This window comes from Apteryx mantelli, chromosome 31 (assembly GCF_036417845.1).
Source record: "Apteryx mantelli isolate bAptMan1 chromosome 31, bAptMan1.hap1, whole genome shotgun sequence".
Classification (NCBI taxonomy): domain Eukaryota; kingdom Metazoa; phylum Chordata; class Aves; order Apterygiformes; family Apterygidae; genus Apteryx; species Apteryx mantelli.
The window spans coordinates 810838-830634 of record NC_090008.1 but is presented as its reverse complement, the minus strand read 5'-3'; the positions used below and the strand labels follow the sequence as shown (position 1 = coordinate 830634).

The 19797-nt window shown below is 70.6% G+C and overlaps 5 protein-coding genes across 10 annotated transcripts; all 5 read right to left on the bottom strand.

Annotated features, from left to right (window-relative positions):
• Positions 1-78: 78 nt before the first annotated feature.
• LOC136990961 (protein S100-A6-like) lies at positions 79-1234 on the bottom strand. The gene is made up of 3 exons (XM_067313311.1): positions 1136-1234; positions 745-891; positions 79-288 (listed from the first exon to the last, which is right to left on the bottom strand). The coding sequence occupies exons 2-3, from the start codon at positions 880-882 to the stop codon at positions 145-147; spliced, it is 282 nt and encodes a 93-aa protein (XP_067169412.1). The 5' UTR covers positions 883-891; positions 1136-1234; the 3' UTR covers positions 79-144.
• A 619-nt stretch (positions 1235-1853) lies between these two features.
• On the bottom strand, positions 1854-2861 carry LOC106484282 (protein S100-A4-like). Of its 2 annotated transcripts, none has more exons than XM_067313355.1 (3): positions 2787-2861; positions 2226-2399; positions 1854-2113 (listed from the first exon to the last, which is right to left on the bottom strand). In XM_067313355.1, the coding sequence occupies exons 2-3, from the start codon at positions 2364-2366 to the stop codon at positions 1949-1951; spliced, it is 306 nt and encodes a 101-aa protein (XP_067169456.1). In that variant the 5' UTR covers positions 2367-2399; positions 2787-2861; the 3' UTR covers positions 1854-1948. The 2 variants fall into 2 exon arrangements, with proteins under 2 accessions (XP_067169456.1, XP_067169457.1); XM_067313356.1 differs by having other exon boundaries at positions 2226-2382; positions 2787-2855.
• Positions 2862-5325: 2464 nt separating this feature from the next.
• Positions 5326-8046, bottom strand: LOC106484283 (protein S100-A4-like). 3 transcript variants are annotated; one of them, XM_067313351.1, is made up of 4 exons: positions 7914-8046; positions 6608-7125; positions 6345-6494; positions 5326-5541 (listed from the first exon to the last, which is right to left on the bottom strand). In XM_067313351.1, the coding sequence occupies exons 3-4, from the start codon at positions 6483-6485 to the stop codon at positions 5377-5379; spliced, it is 306 nt and encodes a 101-aa protein (XP_067169452.1). In that variant the 5' UTR covers positions 6486-6494; positions 6608-7125; positions 7914-8046; the 3' UTR covers positions 5326-5376. The 3 variants fall into 3 exon arrangements, with proteins under 3 accessions (XP_067169452.1, XP_067169453.1, XP_067169451.1); XM_067313352.1 differs by lacking the exon at positions 6608-7125; XM_067313350.1 differs by lacking the exon at positions 7914-8046 and having other exon boundaries at positions 6608-7279.
• A 669-nt stretch (positions 8047-8715) lies between these two features.
• S100A16 (S100 calcium binding protein A16) lies at positions 8716-11149 on the bottom strand. Of its 2 annotated transcripts, none has more exons than XM_067313353.1 (3): positions 10978-11149; positions 9377-9548; positions 8716-9288 (listed from the first exon to the last, which is right to left on the bottom strand). In XM_067313353.1, exons 2-3 carry the CDS (start codon positions 9530-9532, stop codon positions 9124-9126), a joined length of 321 nt encoding a protein of 106 aa, XP_067169454.1. In that variant the 5' UTR covers positions 9533-9548; positions 10978-11149; the 3' UTR covers positions 8716-9123. The 2 variants fall into 2 exon arrangements, with proteins under 2 accessions (XP_067169454.1, XP_067169455.1); XM_067313354.1 differs by lacking the exon at positions 10978-11149 and adding an exon at positions 10015-10087.
• A 3088-nt stretch (positions 11150-14237) lies between these two features.
• On the bottom strand, positions 14238-18357 carry LOC136994610 (protein S100-A14-like). 2 transcript variants are annotated; one of them, XM_067313287.1, is made up of 4 exons: positions 17170-17233; positions 16439-16559; positions 15126-15272; positions 14238-15029 (listed from the first exon to the last, which is right to left on the bottom strand). In XM_067313287.1, the coding sequence occupies exons 2-4, from the start codon at positions 16469-16471 to the stop codon at positions 14910-14912; spliced, it is 300 nt and encodes a 99-aa protein (XP_067169388.1). In that variant the 5' UTR covers positions 16472-16559; positions 17170-17233; the 3' UTR covers positions 14238-14909. The 2 variants fall into 2 exon arrangements, 1 of the variants encoding a protein (XP_067169388.1); XR_010886625.1 differs by lacking the exons at positions 14238-15029; positions 15126-15272 and adding exons at positions 17535-17697; positions 18084-18357 and having other exon boundaries at positions 16482-16559; positions 17198-17389.
• Between the last annotated feature and the right edge of the window lie 1440 nt (positions 18358-19797).

The window sequence follows — 19797 nt, the reverse complement described above, 5'->3', positions numbered from 1 at the left end:
CCGCCGGCGGCTCCCCCTCCTCCGCGGCCCCGGCCCCTCATTTATTTTAGATTCAAAAATGACCCCAAACACAGCAGCAAAACTTTACAAAAAAGGAATTTTATTGGGCGCCAGGAGGCCTGGGGGCCCCTCCGCGGCCCGGCTCTACTTTCTGCACTCCTGCAGCGCCTCGTTGTAAATCATGGCCAGGGCGCCCAGGAAGGTGACGTACTCCTGGAAGTTCACTTCCTGGTCCTGGTTGCGGTCCAGGTCCGCCATGAGCCCCACGATCTCGGCCTCCTGCAGCTTCTGGAACACGGAGAAAAGCACGGAGGCGTTGGTGGGCGCGGGACGATGCCGAGCCGCCCCTCGCGCCCGCCCGCGCGGGAACGGAGGAGCCTCCCCGCTTTGCAGGCCCGGACATCGCTCCCGGGACGCGCTGCCCCATCCTGCCCATCCCAGCCGGAGCCGCTGCTGCAGGGAGGCGGGATGCGGGTCCGGGAGATGCCGCGAGACCCCCCCCAGCCCCCATGCGCTTTCCCGCTCCATGCGGCCGGGTGGGGACCCCCGCGCTCGCCCCCGCCTTGCAAAGTGCCGGCATCCGCGTTGGGCCCTGCGAGTGACGGGGCGGCTCCCGGCCCCCCCCGGCACCGCTGCCCCCTGCCCACGCCGGCTCTCCGGGTCCGTCTCATGCACCCAGACCCCGGCAGCGGCGAGGAGGAGGAGGAGGAAGAGGAGGAGGAGGCTGGGATGCAGCGCGCTCACCGGCCCGATGGTCAGCTCCTTCTGGATGAGCTCCTTCAGCTCCTTCTTGCTCAGCGTGTTCTTGTTGCCCTCCTTCCCCGCGTACTTGTGGAAAATGCACACGAGCAGCCCGATGGCCTGGTCCAGGGGGGCGGCCATGGCTGGCGGCTGCGGGCCGGAGCGGGGGGTCAGCGGGGTGCGAGGAGGGGAGGGGGTTTGGGGGGGGGGAGAGGGGCGGCTCCGCTGCGCGGCCCGGGAGCAGCTCCAGCCGGGCTCCGGGCACATCTGGAGCGGCTCCGCGGCACATCTGGAGCGGCTCCGGGCACATCCGGAGCCCCCCGGGGCGGCCGCGGCCGTCGGGGGGGGGGACGAGAGGGGGGAATTAGGGGAAAGGAAATCAAAAGCCACTTACCAGCGGGAGCGGGGCAGCAGCGACGGCGCCGCCCGGCTCCTCCTCGCTTTTATAGCCGCGGCCGGGTCCTCCCACGCCAGGGGGGCCGGGAAGCCGCTCCCGATCCCCTCCCCGCGCCGGGCGAGGCCAGACCGCCCCCGGGCCGCGATCGGCGCCGGCCCCAGCGGCCGGGGACCCGGGGGGGGGGGGGGGGGCCGGTCCCGGGCTGCCGGCCGCCCCCGCCGCCTCCCTTGCACAGCCCCCGGGCGCCGGGCTGCGCAGCGCCGAGCACCAGGGACCCGCTGCGCCCGCGAGTCATTAATAATTAGGGACGAAAGAGTGGTTCGCTGTCCCCGTTATCGCCCTTCGCAGCCTGTCGGGAGGCTTTAGCCCGGGGCAAAGCCCCCCCCCCCATCCCGAGCCCTGCGCAGCCGCAGGGTAATAAAGTGAGCAAACGCTGGCACGGCCCGAGAGCGGCCGGGCACCGCCGGGCAGGGTGCCGCCGCGGGGCTGACTCACGCCAGCAAGCAGAGCCGCAGGGCTCGGTTCCCAGGCGAGTCACGCTCACCGGAGCGAGGTGCCCACGCTTCCGGCACCCCAAGGGCAAAATCCAGCTCCGAAGCGGCGCCGTCCAGCACCACCTGCTCCTGCAAACTGCAGGTGAAAGTTTGCGGGGAAACAGGGCGCGACAGCGTCCAAGCCCGCATCCCCAGCCCAAAAAAACCTGCTTGCAGAGGGCTTTGTTTAAAGCAACCTTTATTTAAAGAATCTGAGGAACAGGGGGCAGGGGTGACAGCGGCGAGGGAGAGGCGGCGAGCGGCGAGGCGGCCGGGCTCACTTCTTGCGTGGCATCTTGTCCGGGCAGCCCTGGAAGAAGTCGTTGCACATCATGGACACGCAGGCCAGGAAGGTCGTGTACTCCTGGAAGTCCACCTCGTTGTCCTTGTTGCTGTCCAGGTTGCTCATGAGCTTCTGGAAACCAGCCTCATCCGTTTGTTTCTGCAGAGGGGAGAGATGGGGAAAACCGGGATGTTTGCACTGAGGGGCCCAGGTGTCCGGGAGCCCGGCGTGGCCCGTGGGATGCAGCAGGGCCCCAGCTCTGGACACTTACGCTGATGAAGCTGGGCAGCTCTTTGGTGAGCAGCTCCCTGAGCTCCTGCTTGCTGAGCTTGTACTTGTCCCCTTCCTTCCCCGAGTACTTGTGGAAGGTGGAGACCATCACGGCCAGCGCCTGCTCCAGCGGCCAAGCCATGGGGATGCCGGCGAGTCTGCGGAGTGCGAACAGCTGGAGAGGATGAGGACACAGAGCTGGGGAAACCCCGCGCCAGGGCCTGCGGTGTCCCCCCAGGCGCAGCCCCCCGTGCGGGCCGGGCACCCCCCGCCCACCCCATGCACAGGGATGCATCACCGTTTCCTTCCCAAATCCACCCGCCGGCAGCCGGGCTGGGCGCTGCCGAGAAAAGCCAGGCGGAGGGGGAAACGTGGCAAGGAGCCAGCGGCCACCCCCGATCCCCGCGTCTCTGGGCTGGAGCAGGGCCGGGAAGGGGCGCACGCTTCCCGGGGGCCGCCGCAGCGAGCGCCTCGCGCTGCCAGCCGCCGGCCCCCGCACAGCAACATCTGGAGGAACGGCGGAGCGGGGGACGCCAGAGCATCGTAGGAAAAAACAACTCACCAGCAGCTCAAACCACACGCTGGAGGAAAGGCAGGGCGGGAGCGGAGCCGGCGCGAGGCCGCCGCATTTATAGCCCCGCCGGGGACGCCCCCCCGCTACGGCGATGGAAAGGGGCCGACGCTGCTCCAGCGTCCGTCCAGGCATTGGCTGGCAGGAGAAGAGAGGAAACCCCGAGGGCAGCCCCGGCCCCCCAGCGCAGCCCCCCCCCCGGCTCGTCCTGCCCCTCCCCCGGCCGGCCAGGGCGCCTCGGGGCTGCTTTGGGTTAAAAAGAGCAAGATCTGGGCCAGGGGCTGGGGGGCCCCCAGCCGAGGAGGGGGGACGGGGGCACAACCGGCCTCTTGGGCACGGTGAGGGTCGGAGGCGGCTGCGGGCGCTGAGCCGGGGGCAGATGCCAGTGCGGAGCGCGATGCCATGCACGGGGGCTTTGGCAGCCCCTCCATGCCCCGTGCGCAGCGAAATCCCAGGAAAACGCCACCCCTTCCCGGGAACAACGCCGACCCCTTTGCAGCGAGCTGTCGCCGCCAGCACGTTGCGCACAAGCATTTATTCTTCCCTCGGTGCAGCAAGTCTAACCACGGAAATCACAACCAAACCAGAGGCATCTTGGGCCCAGCTGCCAGCCCTGCTCCGGCAGCGGCGGCGCTTGGAGCCGCGCAGCCCCCAGCACGGTTTGTTCCTGGCTTTGGCAGCGCTGGAGCTTGTTTTCTTTTTTCCTCTCTGTTTTTAGCTAACGCTGCGTGCCGGGATCTCCGTTTCCTAACGGCGAAGCAGGCGCGGCGCGGCGCCTCGTTGTGTAACGCGGCGCTATTTTGGTCGCTGCGTGGCCTCGGCATGTGCCAGGGAGCCGCGCGGGAAAGCCCGCGGCCGCGGTCCCTGCGTCCCGGCGCTCGCGCTCCTCTCCGCGCATCCTGCTGCCCGCACGCCGGGAATTTCCTCTGCGAGTCGCGCCGAGCCCAGCGCCCCGCTTGGGAGAGAGGCGCCCGCCGCCGCTGGCACCGGGGCAGGAAAAACGGGGAAAAACCCACAGGAAAAAGAGAGGGGCAGGTGCGGGAGGGGGTTTCCACTGGGAACGCAGCGGCTGGCAGGGCCCTGAGCCGCAGTCCAGCTCCGGAGCTGGGAAAAGCCATGTCCCCAGAGATGCCTGCCTTGGGGAAGGGCCGGGGATGGTGAGTCACGGCAGGAGCCTTCCCCGTGCTCCCGCCGTGAGCCGGCTCCCACGGCCCTTCCCTGGTTCCCGACTGCTTCCGGAGCAGCGCTGGGTCCCGCAAGGACCCCAGCCCCGTTTTGGGGGGTTTCCTGCCCCCTTGCTGCCTACAGCAGCTGCCCGGGAGCCTTCGGGGGGGGGGGGCGAAGCAGGGACGCGCGTGGGAAAAGCCACGCCGTGCACCCGGGTGCGAGGACCGGGGCCACGTCCCTTGCTCGAGGTGGTCAGCACCGGCCCCCCCGCGGGGAGGGCTCTCTTTAAGGACCACTTTGGTCAAACAGAGCCCCAAGCCTGGGCCTCGTCTCCCCATTAAGAAACGGGTGCAAGCTGGGGCAGATCCCTGGGGCGGGGGAAGAGGCTCCCGGGGGCCGGCTGCCTTTATAAAGAGCAGGACGGCAGAGGGAAGGGTTTGGAGCTGCTGGGGGAGCAGGGAGATGCTGGGGGGGGGGGGGGGTAGGCTTGGCTTGGCTGTGCAGCGAGGCAGAAGCATTGCAAAGGTGTTTCCAGCCCGAGGGCTGTTTCTCCGGGGTCTGGGGCTGCTGAGCATGGCTGGAGAGCAGCAGCAGCAGCAGCAACGCTCCCTGCAAGCAAGCCTGGACCTGCAGGAGCTGCCGAAGCTGCGAGGGGATGAGCCACATCCTGCCCAGCCAGTATCGCAGGGCAACGGGCCCGGAAACCGCTGTCACCCGCCGCTCCGTGGCGGCTGGGGGAGGCCGAGGCAGGCTCGGGTCCGGCTCCTGCACGGCAGCACCCCGGGACGGGCTCCTCCGCGTCCCGAGGGGGCTGCGGGGAAGGGTCTCCTGCAGCCGCTCGGGAACGGCTCTTCCCTGTGCTGTGGCCCTCATGCTCTGCAGGAGCCTTGGTTTTCCCCCCCCGGCTCCTCCACGTGGTCTTTCGCTCCCCAAGCTCGCGTTCGATGCGTTGTCCGGGGCGGCTCGTGCTAAGCCCCGAGCCAGGCTGGGCTCCGAGACGCTCATGTGTTTCGAGTTAAGCGTGTGCTACGGCTCTTCCCGCAGGGCTGCCTCCGGCCGGCTGATCGGCCGGGCTGCGTGCGTCGCTCAGAAACGGCTTTGAGCAACTTCGCTCAAAGTTTTCCAGCGACGTCTCCCGGCTCCGAGCTGCAGCATGGAAAATCACAGGGAGGGGAGGGGAGGGAAGAACCTGCTGGAGAAAGCGGTGAGTCACCCGGCCGGGCGCTTGGCCTGGCTGCTGGCGCTCGTCCCAGCTGATGCCACCTCTGCGCTAACGGCCCCACGCTGGGTCCAGACCCGTCCCTGCGGAGAAGCCCCTTGCAGATGCACTCGGACACTTTAGGAAGCTTTTTTTTTATTTATTTATTAAAAGCCCAGCAGTGACACGGTGCCCACGGAGGGGGGACGCCGGGGCTCACTTCTTGCGGGGCTGCTTGCCAGGGCAATCCTTGAAGAACTCGTGGTAGCCCATGGCGATGCAGGCCATGAAGCAGGCGAACTCCTGGAAGTCCACCTCGCCGTCCTTGTTGTGGTCCAGGTCGTTCACGATCCTCCTGAACTCCCCCTCGTCCATTTGCCCCTGCGCGGGAGGAGAGCGGGGTCGGTCAGCGGGGACGCGGCCGGCGCGGGGGTGACGGCGCGCTCGCCTAACGTGGGGCTGGGGTTTAGGGGGTGCAGAGCCGCAGGCCCCTGTTACCCATCCCGGGGCCCCGCTGCTGCAAGGGAGGGTGCAAAAAGGGCTCGAGCACTTGGCGCTCGTGCCCACGGCGATCCCAGCGGCCGGCCGGGCTCCTGTGCCTCCCTGCTCTTAAGGGGGGGTTCCCGTCCCCGTGGGAAGGGGGGGCCTTCAGGAGCGCAGGGACTTGCCCGCGGTTGGGGCGTGCTGGCTGCTTCTGCACGTGGCTATAGCAAATGTCATTCCCGATCACGAAAAAAATCTGTCGGTAGGTTTCACCTCCCCCCTCCCAATTTAAACTGGAAACCACAAGGGGAAGCGCAAAAAAAAAAAAGGGGGAAGATAAACTGAAATCAGAGCACAACTTTTTTTTTTGCCAATCAAAATATTTCTATGACGATTTGTGGGTCTGAGAAGAGCCAAGTTTCCTTTCCGTTTGAGCCCAAGAGCTGCGCCTGCTCCAGCCCAGGTCCTCCTGGTCTCTTCCTCCTCCTCCTCCTCCTCCTCCTCCCCAGGGCTGCGGTTCCTCCCGTCCCTCTGGCCGGGGCTTGCTCCGCGCGTCGCCGGTGGGCTGTGAGCGTTGCAGGGCGCTTGGCGCAGCGCAGGGACCCCCCCGCGGCTCGTCCCTCTGGGGTTATCCCAAAGCAAAGGAGAAGGCCCCCGGCCGGAGCGCGAGCCGCGGAACGCCGCCTCCCGGGACCACTCACGCTGCCGAAGACGGGCAGCTCCTCGTTCAGCAGCTCCTTGAGCTCGGCCTTGCTGAGCTTGTACTTGTCCCCTTCCCTGCCGGAGTACTTGTGGAAGGTGCAGACCATGGTGGCCAGCGCCTGCTCCAGGGAACACGCCATCGCCGGCTCCTGCCGCGCGGAGCCGGGGTCAGGCGGGGACGGCGCGGCCCCTCCGGCACCCCCGGCCGAGGTGCAACGGGTGCAGGGGCGGAAAGCAAAACCGCGCGGAGCAGAAGACTCACCGGGGTGGGCGCCGATCGCGGGGGGCTGCGAGGAGCCGGGTGCCGCGGCCAGCGCACGCGCGCGGGGGCACTTATACCCGGCCGGGGAGGCGCTGCCCGCGCAGCCCCCGGGCTTTCCCAGCGCCTCCGCGCCAGCGGTTTCGCCCACGCCTCGTTTTTGCCTAGCGGGCCGTGTGATCCGGTTAGCGGGCGGCGGTTGGGTTTGGGCGCTGGCGGGGGGAGCTGTTGGCCCCCCAGCGCTGCCGCCTTTGCTGGGCGCTCGCGGCCGCTCCGGTCCCGCCAAGGCGGACGTTCCCGGGGCGCCCGCGTGCCGGCAGGCCCCGGTGCAGGCGAGCGCGCAGCCGCATGGGCAAGGCCGGAGCAGGGTTTCGTCAAGGCCGCGGGCTCAGACTGGCCAGGGGAGCCGGGATTTGCAGCCAGGGCCGGCAAATCTGCAGGGCAGGCGAGGGCAGAGGAGCGGGCGAAGCCGCCCGGGGCTCCCGCAAAGCCCCCGGGTGTGTTTGCACGGCCGCGAGAGCCTGTTTGATTAGGAGGAGGGAGCCGGCATAAATCCTCGGGTAAAGAAACACGAGCCGGAGGGTAACCCCGCGGTGAACCCGGGGGGGTGCGTGGGGCTCCGAGCTGCCGAAGGGCTGCCGGCGCGGCAGGCAGCTCGGCTCCTCTCGTGCCTGATGCCACGCCAGGACTCGGCTAGCAGCTGGTGCCCGGGGGCGATCCGGCCAGGAGCGAGCGCTTGAGCTCCCGAAATTGGGAGCAGCTGCAGAGCCTGGTGGCCCTGTCCTCACCCCCGGGGCCCTGCAGCCCTTCCTCTGCCACGTGGCACCGTGCAAAGCGTCCCCAGGCTTTCCGGGAGGAGCACCCAGGGGTGCAGCCGGGCATTGCCAGCAGCCGGGCACCCGCCCCGCGGCCGCTTCCCCAAGGCGCAGGTGGGAGACGAGCCCTGCTGCAGGGAAAGGTCCAGCCTAAACCAGCTCTGCTGCAGGGCCAAGGCAGTCCCAGCGCCGTGCACCGGCGCACAAACCACCCTGGCACGTGCGTTTCCCCCCGGCAGCCCTGCTAACCCCTTGGAGCCCTTCGGCATCTCCCTCCTGGCTCCGGGAGCATCCAGGCTCCCTGCGCGTGGGCGTTTGCCCAGCACCCGTGCAGGCACATGAAGCGCACAACGACGGGCCCGGCCTCGACCAAAACAAGCACGGGAAGCTGCCGCGGCTCCGAGCCCCGGCCCGGACGCCTGGGTCCGACGGGGCAGCGTGTGCGGAGCAGGGGGGGGTTGGGATCGGCCCCATGGGCAGCAGCCGGTCCGCACCTGCAGGCGAGGCGGGTCGCGGCAGGAGCCCCCACTCCCACGGCAGCGGGGCGCAGCCGGGTTCCGCAAACAGGCGCCTGAGTCACGGCACGGCCCTGCCCCGGCGGAGCAGGATTCCTGCGGCCTGACTCAGCCCCGGGACGGCACCGGGCACCGCGCCCCGCCGCCCCCCCGGGACCCCCGGCGCGGCTCGGCTCGGCTCGGCTCGAGGGGGCGGCGGCTGCAAGGGGGCTGGCGAGGAGGAGGAGGAGGAGGGCTCGGCCCCCAGGCCCTGGCATTTCCCCCCCTCCTCCTTCCCCTTGAGTCTCCTCCCAGTGGAAAATCCCCAGGCGGCGCCGCGACTCGGGATCGGGATGGGGATCGGGATCCGCGCAGCTGGACCGCGACGCGACGCCCCGTCGGGCCGGGGGCCCCCGTGTCCCCCCACCCCCCGTGTCCCCGCGGAGAAGCGCCCGCAGCTCCTTTGCCCACGGATGATCCCTGGGGAAGCCCGAGCCTGGAAAGGGCGGGATCAGGGAGGCCAAACCCCCCCCCCCTCCTCCTCCTCCTCCCCCGCTGCCCCGCTCCTCCCCGGCCCGAGGCGCCGCCCCGGGGCCGCTGCCCCCCCCGGGCCCCCCCGGGCCGCCGGAGCCGGGAGGCGGCGGTGTCTGCTGACCCCTCGCGGCGAGCGCCGCTCCGCTCCGGCGGCGGCCGGGGCAATAGACACCCCCCCCCGGTCCCCCCCGGTCCCCGTCCCCCCCCCGGTCCCCCCCCGGTCCCGTCCCCCCCCCCCCCGGGAAGGCAGAGCCTCGGCGCGACCCGCTGCTCCTCCACACTTTATTGCTGCAATAAATAACCAGGCAGGTGCCCCCCGACGGCGGCCGGGTCCCCGAGCACCGGGCAGCGCCGGGGGCCGCTGCCAGCTTGGACGGGAGGGAAAGGCGCCGTTTTCCCAAGGAGTCCGGGTGGGGGTTTTGGGGAAAGGGGGCCAAGCTCCCCAAGGGAAGAGGGAATCCCTGTAGCCGCGGGGTTTCTGCCAGCGGGGCAGCGTGGGGGGGCTGAGACCAGACACCGTTTGCGTCCCAGGTGAGGCGGGACCTGCCTCGGGCTTCGTGCCGGGGGGCGCCGCGCCGACGGGGCTGGAACGGGGGAGAAACGGGGGCGAGGGCGGCGCGGCGGGAGGAAGGGGCAGCCCCCGGGGAGGGGGGCACGGCGGCGGCGGCGGCGGCGGCTACTTGGTGTACTTGACGCTCTGCTCCTGCTGGCGGATGATGTGGGCGATGGGGCTGGCGATGCCGCCTATCAAGGTCCAGTACTCCTCGAAGCTGATGCGCCCGTCCTTGTTCTCATCCAGGTCGCAGATGAGCTTGTCGGCCGCCCGCTTGTTGCCGGTGTCCTGCGGGGAGAGAGCGGGGCGGCTCACGCCGGCGGCTCCGACGGCCCCCGCGCCCGCACCCGCCCCGCGCGCCCCGGCCCGGCCTCACCGTCAGCATGTGGTTGAGCTCACAGCTCAGCATCTTGCGGAAATCCTTCTTGCTGATGCGCCGGGGCTTGCGGCAGCAGCAGCAGCGGCTCGAGTACTTGTCGAAGTTCTTCACCAGCATCTGGATGGCCCATTCCAGCTCCGTGCCCTCCGCCATCGCCGCCCGCCGTCGCCTGCGGGGACGGGGCTGTGGGGGACGCCGCGGCACCCCCTTGTCCTCCCGCCGCGGCGAGGGGACGCGCGGGGCGCTCCGGCGCCGCGCATCCCGGGGGAAGCACCATCCGCGACCCCCCGGTGCTGCTCCCACAGGTTCACCCCCAAATCCCTCCTGAGCCCGCCGCGCTGTGCCAGCCGCCCTGGCTCCGGCGCAGCGTCCGCCCCGAGCCGGGCGCCCCACCTGCGCCCCGGGCCGGCCGCCCACGCGCGGGGGCCGCGGTCCCAATTATGGCGCCGGGGCCGCGGGGCCCCACGGCGCCGGCTCCCGGCAGCCCGTTCCCAGGGCTCATTAGCCAGGAATGGGGCTGGGAGAGACGGGCGGGAAGCAGCCCCGGGTGCGAGGGCAGGAATTACCGGCCGGCCCTCCTCTGGCTCCGCGGCCGGCAGCACCGCGGGCTCCGGCCCTCGTCCGCAGGGGTTTACCTGCTCCCGAGCCGAGAGTCCCCCCCCCGAGCCCCGGGATCCAATCCTGCCCGCAAGCGGGGACGTCCGAGCCTCCCTCTGCGGCCCCCCTGCCAGGAAGCGCTTTTCTACGGAAGGGCCCAGCAGGATGGACCCCGTCACGGGGTCGGGCGGCTGCATCCCAGGCAGGATGCGTGCGGACGGGAAGGGGAACTGCGTGGCGTGGCCCGGCCTCGGCTCTTTCCTGCGCCGGCCCTGCAGGCGCAGGGCGAGCTCGGAAGCGCCATCCCGGCCCCACCGGCATGGGGGGACGATGTCTGCAGACGGAGCGTCCTTTTGCAGCCCCGGCCCCTGGTCGCGGTGCCCAGGGTGGGATCCCCGTCCAGGGTGGGATCACCCTGGAGCTGGCTCCTGCCCGTGCCCAGCCCATCCTTGGGGCATCCCGGCTCAGCTCCGGGATGTGGGTGTCTCCGTGCGGCTGCGGCGGGGGCGAAGCAGAGCGGCCGGGCAAGCCGGGGCTCGCCAGCAGCTCCGCATCCCGCCTGCCACCCCCGGAGACGCAGGCAGGACGCGGGTCTCCATGCCCGACGTCACCCCTCTTCTCTCGCCTCTCTCCTTCCTTCCTTGCAAGCCCTGGGATCCGGAGCCGGGGCCGGCAGCTGGGCGTTGCCATGGCCCGGCATTGCCGTGGGGAAGCCAGGGAAAACGCCCCGTTCCCGGGGGCTCGGCGGCGGCAGCCGGTCCCGTGGGGCGAGCCGAGGCATTCGCCGCACATCGAGGCTCTTTGCACACAGGAGACGCCGATGGCTTTTGCAAGCCCCCAGCGAGCCCTGTGCCGGCCCCTGCTTCCCCTCCGGCTCCAGGGTATTCCCATCCAACCTGCTCCGGCACGTCCCGCCACGCAAGGGGCTGCCGCTGCACATGGCTTTTCCCTGCTAAATACTCACCCGAGGGGCAATTCCCATCCCAAGCCCGGGCCCTTACCTGGCCTCGCCTGGGGGTCCTGCTCCGTGTATCCGTGCCCTGCCGGCTCGCTCCGGGTTTGCAGCGCGGGCACAACGGGACCCGCTCTCGCCTCACCTTGCACCCATATCGCCAGGGCCCGGCCTGGCTTTTAAAGAGGCTCCCGCCCTTCCGGGAGCTGCTGACGTTCCCGGGGCGTTCCCGGGCTGGGGCTCACCTGGGAAGAGGCTCCAGCCAATTGCAACACCCGGCCGGGCTGGCGCGAGCAGTGCTGGGCCGGGGCCGCGGCTGCCGCCCGGGGCGAGGGGCTCGCGCCCCGTTTTCCCCGGCGCGGTGCAGCTCCCCGCTTTTTGCCCCATTTGCAACCGCCCTCCCCGGTGCAGGCGCCGCAGGTCCCCGCCGGCCCTTTCCCGGCCATTAAACACCTCGCCAGCCCGAAACCCCTGCGGGGGCGGCAGCGGCCTCCCGGTGCCCTGGCGCGTTCCCGCGCCCCCGCCCCGGCACCCGCCGCCCCGCGCGCCCGCAGCCGGCGAGGCCGGCGCCGCCCGGGCGCCTTCCCGGCAGTGCTGCGGGCACCATTTCTTTTAACCGAAAGCAGCCGTTCTAAAGGCAGGATCGCGGGACGGCCTGGCTCCGGCTCCTGCCACGGCGGGAAGCCCAGGCGCCGGCTCCGAGCAGGGCCGGGTCCAGCTCCCAGCCTTCGCCAGATGCGCCGGGGCAGATAAGGCGCTTCTTGGCTGCTAGCTGCGCTCGTAAACTTACATCCATAATTAATTGTCCCGGCAAATTGTACCCCTGCGCGTCTGCTAGAGCAATGGCCCAGAGATTTGATGCCGAGATAAGATACGGGGCTTATTGGGAGCTGCGCATTTATAGGTGCAAAATTGGAGGCGATACGTTATGGAGAGAAGCCACCTGCTCAGCCGACCTGGCCTCTTTGGGGCTGGAGCGCGGGGAAAAGCGCCGTGTGTCATCCCCGCTCCCGGCCGACTTCCTTCTCGTCGCGGTCGGGAGGAAGGGAGCCTGGCCCCGGCGAGATGCTCCGGTGCCGTTGATGCAACATCGCGGGAGGGTGGGAATCCCTCCATCCCTCCCGGCCCCTGCAGGCAAACAGCTCACCGCTGCGTCACCGCCTTTCATTCCCCTCCTGGAGCTGGCAGATGTCACAACCGCATCCAGGCCCTTATTTTTACAAGGCATCCAGGGCGTGTGCGTGTGCTCGGAGCGGCCACGGCGGTGCAAACCCGGTGCAATCGGGGTTCCCAGCCGTTTCGATTGCACCGTGGGGCTTTTTTCACACACACCCCCCGCTCCCGGCCTGCAGGGCCCCCAGCAGCTGGGCATTTCGCAGGGGGGGGCTCTGCCCCCGGCGCTGCCCCGCGGCGGCTGCGTGCGGCAGGGGGACGCCAAATCCTGGCTTTCGGGGGTCTTTGGGGGGATGTTGTGCCGGGGAGCCCGGCTCTGCACAGAGCCGGGGCTTCTCCGCGTTTCCCCCCGCGTGGGGCGGCCGCGGCTGGAGCAATTCCCGAGGGGGCACCGGCCGCCCCGGCGTGGGCTGAGCCGTCCTGCCGCCTCCCAGGACTTCCCAGATACAACAGATACTTATCGCGGCTGGCTCACGCCGCAGGAATCGCCGTCCACCCCGGGGAGCAGTCGCCAAACCAGACCGAGGGCCCAGGAGTCCCCACTCCCACGGCCCGATTGCACCCCGGGGCTCCCTGCCCAGAGCGGGACGAGGGCCCAGGAGTCCGGCCCCCCTTTCCCCTCCCGTCGCTCCAATCATTTGACACATTTCCTGCCTCTAATTAAATGCACACCACACCTTTCTGCTTAATTTCCATGTATTTATTTCCAAGGCAGGAACAATAAATAGTCATTCTCGTTGTGAAATCCACCCCAAGGTGAGAGGCGGCAGAAGACGTTCCGCGACCGAGTCTCCGTGCCGGCGCTGCCGCGGCGGCCGTGGCGCCTGCCGCCCTCCCCTTGCCGGCGCTGCCGCAGCTTTCGTCGCCTCGCGTCCGGGTTTGGGCTCTATTTTTCCTTCGACGAATGCTGCCGCACGCCAACCCTGGCTCGGCCCGATGCGGGGGACTGGGGGCCATCGCACAGAATCCCAGGCTTTCCTGGAGGATCCCAGCAGATCTCACCGTTGGCGTTGTGGCACACGAGTCTTTCTGAGCCCAGGATTGGGTCTCCTCCGAGCTCCCGCAGCCCGGCACGGGGGCACCCGCCGAGGCGCCGGCTCGGCACGGCCCCGCAGGAGGGGACCCACCGGGCTGGGGCTGGCCACGGGGACCGGGCACCCTGCACACCCGCTGCACCACGCACAACCGCTGCACCCCGCACACCCGCTGCACCATGCGCACCTGCAGCACCCCGCACACCTGCAGCACCATGCACACCTGCTGCACCCCGCACACCCGCTGCACCATGCACACCTGCTGCACCACGCACACCTGCAGCACCATGCGCACCTGCAGCACCCCGCACACCCGCTGCACCACGCGCACCTGCAGCACCCTGCACACCTGCAGCATCATGCACACCTGCAGCACCCCGCACACCTGCTGCACCCCGCACACCCGCTGCACCACGCACACCTGCTGCACCACGCACACCTGCTGCACCCCGCACACCCGCTGCACCATGCACACCTGCTGCACCACGCACACCTGCAGCACCATGCGCACCTGCAGCACCCCGCACACCCGCTGCACCACGCGCACCTGCAGCACCCTGCACACCTGCAGCATCATGCACACCTGCAGCACCCCGCACACCTGCTGCACCCCGCACACCCGCTGCACCACGCACACCCGCTGCACCACGCACACCTGCAGCACCCCGCACACCTGCAGCATCATGCACACCTGCTGCACGGCAGTGCCCTCGCAGCACCATGCACACCCACAGCACCCTGTGCACACCTGCAGCACCGTGCACACTTGCAGCGTCCTGCGCACACCTTCAGCACCGTGCACGCTTGCGTTGTCCAGTGTACACCCACTGCACCCTGTGCACACCTGCAGCACCGTGCACACTTGCAGCATCCTGCACACACCCACCGCATCCTGTGCACACTTGCAGCACCCTGTGCACACCTGCAGCACCCTGTGCACACCTGCAGCACTGTGCACCCTCACGCTCCATGCAGGAGCCAGCGCGGCCATGAGGCCAGGCAGCAAGCAATGCTCAGAGCTGGACCGGCTGCAGCCTCTGTCCCTCCGTGCTCCCCCCCCATCCCGCTCACACGAAGGAGGACAAACAAGGCTGCCCAGCACTGTCTTTTCCCATGTTTTCCTTTATTAATTTATACAAAAATGGTTGCAAGTGATGCGAGCTGGTAAGAAGCCGCCGGCCGGGGAGGCCGCGGCGAGGGGCAGGCGGGGGAGCGCCGCGCAGCCAGCACCTCGGCGCCGCATCCTGAACCTTCGTGGGCAGGCGCGGGGCAGCGGCGGCACACGCGGCCCGGCTCCCAGCCGGCGGCACAGCCGGGCTCAGGCCGGAGCGTGCCGGGGCGGGAAGGAGGCTCCGGGCCGGGGCCGAGCTCCTGTTGCGGCGCCGCTCCGGGCCGGCAACCTGCAACCGGAGGCTTTCGGGTGCGAGTCGGAGGGCTTTGGGGGAGCAGAGCCGGGAGCACCCCGGGGGCAGGGGCCCTGGAGGAAAGGACGGAGACGGGCAGCTCCAGGGCCGGGGCCAGGAACCCTTCACACCTCCCTCCGCCGCGGCGGGGCCAGAGCTGGCGATGGGAAGGACGATTCCTGACGGGACGGAGAGGCGGCAGAGGGGAGGGACGGAGCCAGAGGGGAGACCCAGGCGCCCCGGCCGGGGCCGCGGGAGGGGACGAGCCTGCGCGGAGCGGCGCTGCCCGGTCCCGCGCGCAGCCCGGCGGGGCCGGCAGCATCTCGGTGCGGAGCCGGCGGCCTCGCGCGCCTTCCCGTCCCCGGCGCCCTCTACTTCCTCCGGCAGCCCTTGGCCGCGTCGCCCATCATGTCCCAGTACTCGCCGAACTCCAGCTTGGCCTCGTCGGGGTCGCCCATGCACTCGATCTTCTCATCCAGGGGCCCCACGCACTGCGGGGCGGCGGAAGGGGCGTCAGTGGGGCGCAGGGAGCCGGCGGCCCCCCCGCCCGCCCGCCCGCCCCGGCCCCCCGCCGGCGCCGCCTTTACCTTGCCCAGGTGGGGCAGCTTCTGCACCACCAGCTCGCGCAGCTCGTTGGGGGTCAGGTACTCCTTCTGGCCCTTCACCGCGTAGCAGTGGAACTGGTTGATGACAGTCTCGATGGCCCGCTCCACGTCGGTGAGCTCCTGGCAGTCCTGCGCGGGGGTGGGGGGGGGGGGGAGCCGGTGAGCCGGCAGCCCCGCACGGAGGGGACAGCACCGCGGGGACGCGATACCCGCCGTGCAGATGTGCTACCGCTCCATACAGATGTGCCATCCCACCATGCAGATGTGACATCCCACCATACAGATGCACCATCCCACCATACAGATGTGCCATCCCAACATGCAAGCCCCATACAGCTGCAGTACGCCCCATACAGACGTGATACCCCCATACAGATGTGATACCCCTCCATACAGATGTGATACCCCTCCATACAGCTGTGACCCAGCCCATGCAGCTGTGACCCAGCCCATGCAGGTGCTATGCCCCTCTGTCCAGATGTGATGCCCCATACAGATGTGATACCCCGTACAGATGTGGCACTGCCTCCTATCTGCTCCTCCCCGCGAGGCCGCTCGCCCCGGCAGGACCTGCCGCCCCGGCGTCCCCCGGGCGCTACACCCACGGGGCGCCGCCGCCGTCCCGACTGGTTCTTCCTCTCGTTTGCACAAGCGGCGGCGGGAGGCGTGAGTCAGTGCCCGGGCGGCCGCCGGGCCGGGGTCGGGGCCGCGGTCCGCTCCCTGCCATCCCGGCTCCCTCCCGGAGAGCCGGGGCCGGTCCCTGCCCTCACCCCCGGCGCGCGGCTCGGCCAGGGCTCCCCGGACACCGGTGCTAATTAGCCGAAGCCAAACGATGGTGATTCACTTGGCGCCGCGGTTTCCCCTTTAAACACCATTTAACCACATCAGGAGGTGCCCATTAAGAAGGAACCAGCAATCTTCGGCACCTTGTCCCGGAGCAAACCAGAGCTGGGGCTGGATCCTGCGCCAGAGCCGGGGCCTGGCATGCCCATCGCCCCGGCGCGCAGGGAGGCGCCTCCCGTTTGAAAGCCGAGGAAAGCAGGAGGCTTTCTGCCCTTCGGGATCCTCGGAGAGTTTGCAAAGAGCGAGCCGGGCTCCGAAGGCGCCGGCTGCAGAAAGCCGCCTGGTTCCCAGAGCCTTCAAGCAGCCGCGAGCCCGGCGCCGGGGCAGCATCCGCCCCCCCCCCCCCCCCGCCGGAGTAGCCCCTCCGCGGGCACCCGGCTCCGTCCGGGAGCCTCCCGGCTTGCTCCGCACCCCCCTGTGCCCGGGGCCGTGCCGCGGCGGTGTACAGCAACCTTGCGCTTCTTGCGGCAGTTGCACTGGCCCATGCTGCTCCCGGCGGATCGATAGCTCCTCGGTGGTGGCGGCGGCGGGGTCCTGCCTGCGGTGCCTTCTCCAACGGGTCCGCGCGGGATCCTGGGGTCCGGCCGGGGAGGGGGGGAGAAAACCAGCCTCAGCGCTCGGCCCCGGGGAGGGTTTCGCCCCGGCGCGGCGCTGGGGAGCGAGTCCCGGCAAGGGCCGGGCGCGGGAGAGGGACGCGGCGAGCTGCCGGGACGCGTCCCGGCGGGGGGGACGTCGGGTCGGCCGGGGGCGGCGGGGCCCCCCGGGGCGGCGGAGCCCGGCGCGGGGCCGCTTACCTGCTCGGCGGGCTGGCCGGGGCGTGCGCGGGCCGGGCTGCGCCGCGCCGGGGTTTTATACGGCGGGGAGGCGTGAGCGGCAGCTCCCTGCGCGCCGCCGGCTGCGGCGTGGGGCAAGGCGTCGCGTTTCGGAGCCTGGCCCCGCGCCAGCGTGGGGCCGGGAAACGCCTCCTTCCCGGCCACCTCCGCTGCTCCCCGCGGAGCCTCGGCACGGCACGGCACGGCACGGCACGGCACGGCCGCGCGTGGGAACGGCCCCGCTGCCCCCATCCTGCGCCATGATTCCGGCGGGGAGCCGGGCTGGCGCTGGGAACGGCAGCGGGAGGGCAGTTCCCCCCCCCTCCCCGACACGGCGCGACCCCCCCCACCCGTTAGCCCCCGCTAATAACCCAGGCGACGCCGGTGCTCCAGGAAAACCTCGTTTATTAGGGCCGCGCTGGGCGGTGCGGCCGGGTGCCCCCGCCGGGGCCGTCACGTCCTGCTGCCAGCTCCATCCCTGCGGATGCTCCTGGCCACCTCCCCGAGGAGCCGCCAGTAGTCGCCGAACTGCAGCTCTCCGTCACCGCTCCCGTGCAGCTCCCGCATCCTGGCGTTCAGGGACGGGGCGTCCTGCGGGGACGGAGGGCCGAGGTCGGCGCGGCCGGGCACGAAGCGCTTTTGCTTTTGCTTTTTCCTTCCTCCCTCCCCGCCGGCTTGCAAATCCCGGGAAGCGCCCGCCCCGGGGAACCCCGCGCCCGGCCGCCCCGCGCGTCACCTTGGCAAGGTTGGGCAGCTCGAGCCGCAGCAGCTCCTCGAAGCCGGCAGCCGTCAGCGCGCCCGCGCGGCCCCGCTCCGCCGCGTGGCTCAGGAAGACGGCGACGATCTTCTCGATGGCCCTCTCCACCTCCGTCAGCTCCGCCGCGGCCATGGCGCACGGGCTGCGGGGCGAGAGGAGCCGGCGGCGGGTCGGAGCCGGAGGTGGGGGGCGCGCGGTGCCGCCGGGGAGGGCGGCCGGCTGGCCGGAGTCGGGTTTGGGCAAGAGGTGGGGGGCAGAACGGGGCCTTTTCCCTTTCCCCAGGTGCAACGAGTTTGCGAGGTCTCAGCCCAGCTCCTGCCGGCCCCCGCGAGGCTGAGCGGGATCATGCCGCGCAGACCAAACGCTCCGGAGAGGGGCTCTGCCGGCGCAGCGAGGGGTCGGAGCCGTTCGGGGGCCCCTCTGCACGTGGGGGCAGCGGGAAGGGGCCGGGGGGGATCCCGGTGGGGGGGGGGGGGGGGGGCCGGGGCGCTGCCGCGCCGCTCGGCCGGGGCAGCGCACCCTACTTACCCCGCTCGGCGGCGGGCAGAGCGCTGCGGGCGGCCGCGGCCCCCCGCGGGGTTTTACGCGCGGCGGCAGTGCAGCCGGGCAGAGCGCGGCGCTTTGTTCCCAGCCCGGAGTGTAGGGTTTCCCGCAGCGGCCGGACGCACGGACACCGCCCGGCAGCGGAGCCAGCCCCCCTCCGCCGTCTCCTCCCTCCTCCCGGAGCAGGCAGGGTCCCAAGTCCACGGCGCTGCTGCAATCCCGCCAGGCCCCGACGCGGCCGGCAGAGCCGGATGGGACCGCGGCCCCGGGAGCTCGGCACCTGCCGGCAGATCCGGGCGCCCACGCCACCTCGCCGGGAGAGCTCGGCTCAGCACGGCCGAAAGCCGCCACTCGCTCCCAAACGGCACCTTTTTGGGGAGCATTAAACCACACGTGCACCGAGCGCAGCCCGGGCTCTGCTCCGACACGGAGCGGGCTGCTCCGGGGGCCCGAACGCAGCACCGCGGCCCGGATCTTCCTGCTCCCGTCCCCTCGCCCCCGGAGCCGGCTCCCGCAGCCCGGCCTCGGCACCGCCGCCGCGGACCCGGGCGAGCTCGACCCGCGCCAAGTGAGAGTGGTGACTCAGCCGCCCGCTGACATCATCCCTATTAATAGTGGGCTTTGTAAAAAATTAATTAATCCAAATTAATTAGGGGGTGGGAATTGCCCGAGTGTTTTCCTTTAATCATCATATATTTTTAACATGATAGCCCTGGCCGGTTTCCACCTGGCGCAGGAGCCGGAGCGGGTCCCCACTCCGGAAGGGCCGTTCCCACAGGAGCGGGACGTGGGCACCCGCCGCCGAAACGCCCGGCCACCCCCAGGCCCCGGCATCGTCCCGGCAGGGGATGGAGGCGACCGGGCCGTGCCGAGGTGGCATCCGCCGGGAAAGCCGGGTGGGCTGCCGCCGATGCCTCCGCGGTTGCCGGAGGCGCTCCGGGGACCCCGGCCCAGGGGACGCCCCCGCTGGGGCCAGCCCGGTTTCGCTGAGCCCTGACGCACTCACTCCGCCTGGGCACGGGGATAGGAGGCTCCTGCCCGCACGGAGCATCCCGGTCCCCACCCGCCCGCGGCACCAGCTCACGGGGCAGGAATTGGTTTCCTGCGGTCCCATCCGGCCTGTCCCTCTGCCCCGGGGTGACGGCAGCGGCCGGAGCCGGGACTTCCGCTGAGCCCCACGTCGGGACACGGGCACCGGCTTTGGGGAAGCGCCGGGGTGAGTCAGGCCCGGCGGGGTCGGGGACGGGGACAGCCCGGGGGTGAGTCACCGGCCCCGGGTGCCAGGCGGGACCATGACGTGCCGGCCCTGGAATTCGGGGTGCCGGGATGGGGGCCAGGCGGGAGCAGCCGCCGCGGCCACCCCGGAGCCGGGCCGGGAGCAGCGGCTGCTCCCGGGACCGCCGGAGCAGAGCATCCCAGGGCCGGCGGCCCCCTGCATCCGAGCCCCTTCCCGGAGGCCGTGGCACGCCGGTGCCTTCGGAAAAGCTCCCCGCGAGCCTCCTCCGCGCGCAGCCCGTGGGCCGGGGAGACGAGATGGGCCCAGCCCCGGCACCAGCAACTGGAGCAACTGGTTTAACTGGAGAGCAGGGGAGTCGCAGAGGCTGGAACCTGTTCCAAGGTGTGTGTAAACCCGCTGGCACGTCCCCCGCTGCTCCCGGTTTGGTAAGAGCTCGTCCGGGGCGCCCGCCAGTGCGGACAT

Excerpts from the sequence above, each read along its gene's own strand:
- LOC136990961 (XM_067313311.1), bottom strand. The coding sequence starts at position 882 with ATGGCCGCCCCCCTGGACCAGGCCATCGGGCTGCTCGTGTGCATTTTC. Across the intron at positions 289-744 it reads AGGAGCTGACCATCGGGCCG|AAGCTGCAGGAGGCCGAGAT; the intron begins GTGAGCGCGCTG and ends TCCGTGTTCCAG.
- LOC106484282 (XM_067313355.1), bottom strand. The coding sequence starts at position 2,366 with ATGGCTTGGCCGCTGGAGCAGGCGCTGGCCGTGATGGTCTCCACCTTC. Across the intron at positions 2,114-2,225 it reads AGCTGCCCAGCTTCATCAGC|AAACAAACGGATGAGGCTGG; the intron begins GTAAGTGTCCAG and ends TCCCCTCTGCAG.
- LOC106484283 (XM_067313351.1), bottom strand. The coding sequence starts at position 6,485 with ATGGCGTGTTCCCTGGAGCAGGCGCTGGCCACCATGGTCTGCACCTTC. Across the intron at positions 5,542-6,344 it reads AGCTGCCCGTCTTCGGCAGC|GGGCAAATGGACGAGGGGGA; the intron begins GTGAGTGGTCCC and ends CCTCCCGCGCAG.
- S100A16 (XM_067313353.1), bottom strand. The coding sequence starts at position 9,532 with ATGGCGGAGGGCACGGAGCTGGAATGGGCCATCCAGATGCTGGTGAAG. Across the intron at positions 9,289-9,376 it reads AGCTCAACCACATGCTGACG|GACACCGGCAACAAGCGGGC; the intron begins GTGAGGCCGGGC and ends CTCTCCCCGCAG.
- LOC136994610 (XM_067313287.1), bottom strand. The coding sequence starts at position 16,471 with ATGGGCCAGTGCAACTGCCGCAAGAAGCGCAAG. Across the intron at positions 15,273-16,438 it reads ACTGCCGCAAGAAGCGCAAG|GACTGCCAGGAGCTCACCGA; the intron begins GTTGCTGTACAC and ends ACCCCCGCGCAG. Across the intron at positions 15,030-15,125 it reads AGCTGCCCCACCTGGGCAAG|TGCGTGGGGCCCCTGGATGA; the intron begins GTAAAGGCGGCG and ends GCCGCCCCGCAG.